Source organism: Micromys minutus (assembly GCF_963924665.1).
Source record: "Micromys minutus genome assembly, chromosome: 18".
In the NCBI taxonomy this organism is placed as follows: domain Eukaryota; kingdom Metazoa; phylum Chordata; class Mammalia; order Rodentia; family Muridae; genus Micromys; species Micromys minutus.
The window spans coordinates 44076931-44082930 of record NC_137953.1 but is presented as its reverse complement, the minus strand read 5'-3'; the positions used below and the strand labels follow the sequence as shown (position 1 = coordinate 44082930).

Below are 6000 nucleotides of genomic sequence, written 5' to 3'. Positions count from 1 at the left end.
AAGAAACCACTCTGCCATTCCCGTTGTGCATTCGTTCCAAGGTACAATCCGATCAGACTTTCCTCCTGCTTAGAAATGCCTGGTGCCTATCAACAAATGCAGTGCCCACCTCCTCACAAATCCCCTCCCCATCCCTAAAGAGCTCTCCAGACTCAGAAGAAACGCCCAAGCATGCTCTGGGAGTCTTCCCATCAGTCACTGCTCAGGCTCCTCCCTAGCTGCCCACCAGCCAATGGGAGTCTTCCCGTCAGTCACTGCTCAGGCTCCTCCCTAGCTGCCCACCAGCCAATGGGAGTCTTCCCGTCAGTCACTGCTCAGGCTCCTCCCTAGCTGCCCACCAGCCAAGTCTCCATCTATCCAAAGCTCTCCTGTGAAATACCTTGACCTTTTGCCCTTTGGAAAGTCATTCTAATTCCTAACAACGATACCTTTTTACTCACGGCCACAAATAAGGAGAAATATCTTATCTCCACCCTTATCTCCGTGTTTTTAAACACAAGCAAAACAGTGGCCAAGTCCATGGAGCAAAGTCCCAGATGAAAACTGGATGTGTAACAAGCAGTTCTAGCACTGCTACAAGCTTTGTGACCCCACCACCCACTAAACACACACACGAATACACACTCACTCACACACTCACATACACACACTCACACAAATATACACCCACTCTCTCTCACACACACTCACACAAATATATTTTCAAAGGAAATTCCTTCTCTTAGTAAGTTGTTGAGTCCTTAAGAGTGACAACTTGTGACATAATTCTACGTCACCCATGCTCAAATGACACCATTTGAATGGATTCATTTCAAAATTGCTTTCAGTTCATGCGCTTTCATTTAAAGCATACATAACTTAAAGCACATCTTCAGTCCAATGATAGAAAATGCTCATGCACAGTGAACCTATAACCTCTGCATAGGCAAGCTACTGCAGACTACCCACTGAATTTAGGTAGCTTATCCTAGTAGGTTCCCTGTAGGAATAAATACACAATCCCCGGTGCTTCCTGCTCTCGAAATACAATTCCCATACAGTTAATAGCAGGCTATTTTTTTCTTCTGCTACCGCCTCCATTAGTTCTTTAATTTGGTTAAGTCTAAGAAATGACCCACAGCCAGCTGACTTACAACCCAATGCTGCATTTAACATTCACCTTAAAATTTAATAATTCTCTGTGAAATTTCATAAACTATTGACTGTACATCAAAAGAACTTCATTGGAAAAGGTGTTGTTTAAAAAAGAAATAATTTCAAGGTTGAAAAAGAGCGACATAGGCAGGCACTGTTTATAAGCAAAGCAACAATGGGACAATGGTGATTGCTGAAACGGCCCCTAAAAACTCAGGACAAAGTTGCCTCTTAGTTCTAGTAAACTATGCCTCCTGCTTTGTAAGACCAGAATCCGAATATCTGACGGCATTTCTGCTCCAAAGTCCACCAAAATGAGGGTGGGGTGGCTGGAAAGATTAGTGATGTTACAGCTGATTTAAAAGTCCAACTTTAACAGCAGGCAGACACAGAGCTGTAGAACACAATCCACTAACATTCACAAAATCCTCCAAAGCACAGAACCTGGTAGTGAGTGGGGCGAGACTACAGCCCCAGGAACTTAGCTGTACAGCCATCCACTCAGCCCCAACTCCATGTCTGAGGGGTAGTATGTGTGTTCAGTGAAAACAGAGGAGCCCCCACCCCAAAATACCCCTGAAATGCTAGCCCTCCGACCCTTACCATTCTATAAGACTGTCCTCTCCAGACTAAACATCAAAGGACAATAGGGACTCTGTGGTGGAAAATGCAAGGTCTTTCATTAGAGAAGCTCAAAGCCGGCCACCTCCTCATGCTTTCAAATACTTCTGTCACATTTTTTGGTCTTGTTCTTATGCATATAGCCAAGTATTAAGAACATCCAAGAAGCTCCTAACTTAGAATACAAAGATTAAAGCAGATGAAACCATCCTCTTGAAGACAAACACAAGAAAGCAATACAGAAATGGTGTCTTTCCTAGAAAGCCAAGCACACAGCAGGGATGGAAAACTAGCAAAAGCCAAGCACAGGATTTGTCCCGAGCTCTGCACTTCAGTATTTATTTTCTTCTTTGAAAAGGAAAACCAAGAAAGTACATACAAGAAACTCACTAACGATGTCCCCACATGTTTCTCACAGCTGGCCACGGTGGCCCGATGCTGAAAGCCTACTGTGTGTTCACTGTGCCCAGAACAAAGAGCCTCACGGGAGACAGCCCTGGGAGTTGCAGACCACAGCAGACACAGGAGAAAGCCAGACTGCACACAAGCGGGCGGGAGTGGCTTTGGCCTCTCAACTGTGATATGGAAGCAAGATAGAGTACCGCCTTCAAACTCCCGAAAGGATGTCACTCAGAACCCTGCGCCTGTCACGCCACCCGCCCAGACTGAAGAATGTTAATTTTACACACATATATTTCAAAAGCGTTTTATGTTTTTCTCAAAAAAGAAAAAATACTGGACTATATCATTCCAGCAAAGTATGAAATTAGAGAGATAACAGGTGAAGGAACAAGAACCGGAATGTAAGAAAAAAGAGAACCCAAGAAAAGAAGGACCTTAGGAACACTCGATACAGCAGATCCACATGGCTGACACAGTGACCGTGAAGTTGTCCATACCCAAGTTCCCCTGCCTCTGGAAGCACAGGCTGCCTGCCACTTTCTCAGACGTTTTCCCAGTCCCACATGTCGGCTCTCTCAGCTACACCTTGATCAGTCATACCCACCACGCCCTAAGTGTTGTCCTCAATAAAACGTAGGCACGGACAATACAGAGTTCCTTCAAACTGTACTTCGGCTGAACTTCTAGGACTGGCCTCACACAGCAGACCTTTCAGATACTCTCCAGGGCTTACAGTGACCTGACTTATTGTCTACCCCAAACAGGCCTTTAAAACTTATCAGAGAAGCTAACACCAAACCATGACCCAGAGCCTCTAGTATGTTCTAAAGCCCTTAACAGAGAGTACAGCAAAGGTTTCCCGAGGCTGCTGGGCCTGGTTCATTACTCAGCTTGTAAAAACTTAGTGATTCATTATCCAGGGATACAACTTAGCTGGCAGCGGGGAAGGAAGGAAAGACAGAAGAACAAAAGTAATGGTGAATGAAGTTTGTGGTTGTGAGTAAACAGAAGAGGTGTGTCTAGTATACTACAGTCTTGTAGACTGTTTTTAACTTGTGCAAGACACCTTGGTCACTGTTACTTCTAAAACAGTCGCCACACCTTTTAAAGTACACATGATTCATTAAACACACACAATTACAGCAAGGTAGAATGTTTCTTTTACAGAAAAGGTATCATTTTTACTGCTGGACCAACTGCAGGATTCCCTCATTTGCTTCCTGAAAAGGTCTGTTTCCTCAATGACCAAGAAGGTCCAGGAAACAAAGGCAAAGGTCACAGGTCAAAGCCCAGAGTTCCCAGTTCTTTCACAGCACTGTAACATTTCTGTTAGTTTACAAAATGTGTTTTTCCTACCCTCCTGCGCAGCCTGCCCTCGTGATAATAACTGGCACCTAAATTATCTAAAATACTGTTTATTATCTAAAGTACTGATTTATTTTCACTTTGTTATTGTTTTTGACAGGGTCTCACTCTATACCCCAGGCTGGCCTGGAACTCATGGCGATCCTCCTGTCTCAGCCTCCTGAGTATTTGAGATTCGAGATACGTATGCAAAAAAAAACAAAACAAAATATCCTCAAACTGCTTTTTTTAAAAAAATGAAGTAAAGATAAGATTAACAGAAAACAAAATGAACCCCCAAACACACTGTATTCAATCTCGACCTACTCTATCTGTTCTGTAGAAGGCTGATTCCCTTTGGACACTGCCTCCAAGGTCAGCAGCTGAAAGAAGTCTTCTAGTTTAGTGTCTCTACTTGTGTCAGGCCCTCCCTCATCTGGACTGTCCGTCCAGGACTGCTGGGTCTCTTCCCTGTAGCTCCTAGGGCGATGCTACTGGGCTGTTGCCGCTCCTGCTAGCTCTTCCTGGAGATCCATCTCAGCACGTCAGGGTCCTACTCCTGACAAGTGGCCTCGGCCGGTAAGGTCTGCTCTGCATGTTTAAAGCCTGGTAGAGGTCTCAGCTAATGAAACCCGAAAAAGTGAAAGGGGTTGAGCTTTAAAACTAGAAGTGGCTGACAAAGACAACTCCTACTTTATTTTCTAACTTCAAAGCCACCCTCCATAGTTGAAAATGGAAAATCTAGCGGAAATTCACATGGCACTATATCATAAAGTATTTCAAATTCGCATATAACAAACTGAAAAACAAGAACAAGAATCACCCAAGGGTCACCATCAGGTTTTCTGTTTTATTTAAGATTTTAGTTTTAATTCTGAAGAAAGAGGTACATTTTCCTTGTTTTTAGTTTTAGCATCAGATTATAACCAGGTTTGTTTTCTTTTCTCCTGTCTTTTCAATACTGCACAAATGTCCAGAAACTACAGGGTTAAGTAAAAGCTGCAGGCAAGGAGGTCAGAGATTTGCTCCTGTTGGTGATCAGATGGCCCCAGAGCAGTGCTGGCTCAGAGTGCCCTGTCAGGTGGACTTATGGTCAAAGAAAACAAAGATTCTGACAGAGGAGAAAGACTGAGGAAATCAGGTATAATTCAGCTCTCATAAGGACAGGTATTAAATGTGTGAATATTTTTTTTTCCTTTAAAACATCTGAATTTAAGTCTAAAGCCAAAATTTTTTTTCTCCTTAAAAAATTACTTCTCCCTCCTTATAAATTCTTTAGCAATAGGCCAGTTATTTCTACAGATCAATTTATCTTGTCATCAACTTCCAATAAATCCCTTTGCTTAATAACACAATTGAGTCCTCCCCATCAATTCAATACAGAATTTAAAATTAAAAGCATTTTTCCTGCAATAGTGAGAAGCTGAATACAAGACGGAAGCCAGGGCCACTGCTTTCCCCCATGAAGTTAGCAATCTCATGTAAATCAGCCTGTTCTCAATTCTGCAGTTGATAATACATTTACTTGACCTTTCCTATAGATTAATTGTCATTTTCTGCTAAGCAGATTATGTCATTATGAGCGACAGACAAACAGTAATTTTCTAAGTATTGAGACTGCCTTTTGATTTTTCTTTTTCCTCTGCTTAAAAAGGCAATTCCCCCCAGAGACATTCAACAGTGTCACTCACTCAAATGCTGGATCAACCCAAACTTTTTACAATTAAAGAAAAGATGGTAAAGACGCTGTGATCGCATCGCATCTGGGGGTAGGGAGAAAAAAAACCAATCAGGAACTGGATTCTTCAGAACGTAAGAGATGAGAAGGGAGCTGTGAGTGGGCTGAGGAGAACAGGGTGGGACAAATCCTGCCCTTTTCAATTCCCTCTTTGCTTAGTGGCGGTCCAGTGTTGAACTCTGTAGCAGATCTGTGGGGGTTTTGCTGGGGGGTCTGAAGGCTGTCTGGAAGCCTGGGGGTGGGGAGTGGAAGCTGGAAGGATTTGAAGGAGGTGGGTAGGGGTTCCAACTGGCTCTGTGCAGAGGGATCTGTGTGCTGAAGGGGGCGTTGTGATGGGGCTGTGACGGGGCAGCGCTGGGGCCGTCCATCTCTGTGAGGGCCTGAAGGGATTTTAGCCAGTGTGGAGGATTGTCGTCTTGAATAGAGTCTAAAGTGTTTCCTGAAGATGCTGGAATACCTACAGAGGAAACAGGAGACAAAAAGAAAATGGTGAGTCTGTAAGGAAAGAGGACTAAGTTACTCAGGTAAACTTCAAAAGAGTGATTTGTCTTCCCAAAAAATAAATTACAATTGTCAATTTCCATATGAAACCTTTCAGCCCTATGTGCCTTTAGCCACCCTCCCCCTTCTCCAGCAATGGCCAAGATTTACTGATACACAAACCCTCCTAAAACCTGGTCCTTCACTTTCAGAGGCGGAACAGCAAAAAACAAGAGCAAAAATCCCACCAAACAAGCAACCTCCCCACCAAAGAACCTCAG

General features: G+C 43.5%; 1 protein-coding gene across 2 annotated transcripts in view; it reads right to left on the bottom strand.

Moving 5' to 3' along the window:
- Positions 1–4393: 4393 nt before the first annotated feature.
- CNOT4 (CCR4-NOT transcription complex subunit 4) overlaps positions 4394–6000 on the bottom strand; it is a 97409-nt gene continuing 95802 nt past the window's right edge. For both annotated transcript variants that reach the window (XM_080932001.1, XM_080932002.1), the window contains one exon: positions 4394–5696. In XM_080932001.1, the coding sequence (XP_080788127.1) occupies positions 5395–5696 (302 nt within the window). In that variant the 3' untranslated portion in view covers positions 4394–5394. The remainder of the gene's footprint in view (positions 5697–6000) is intronic.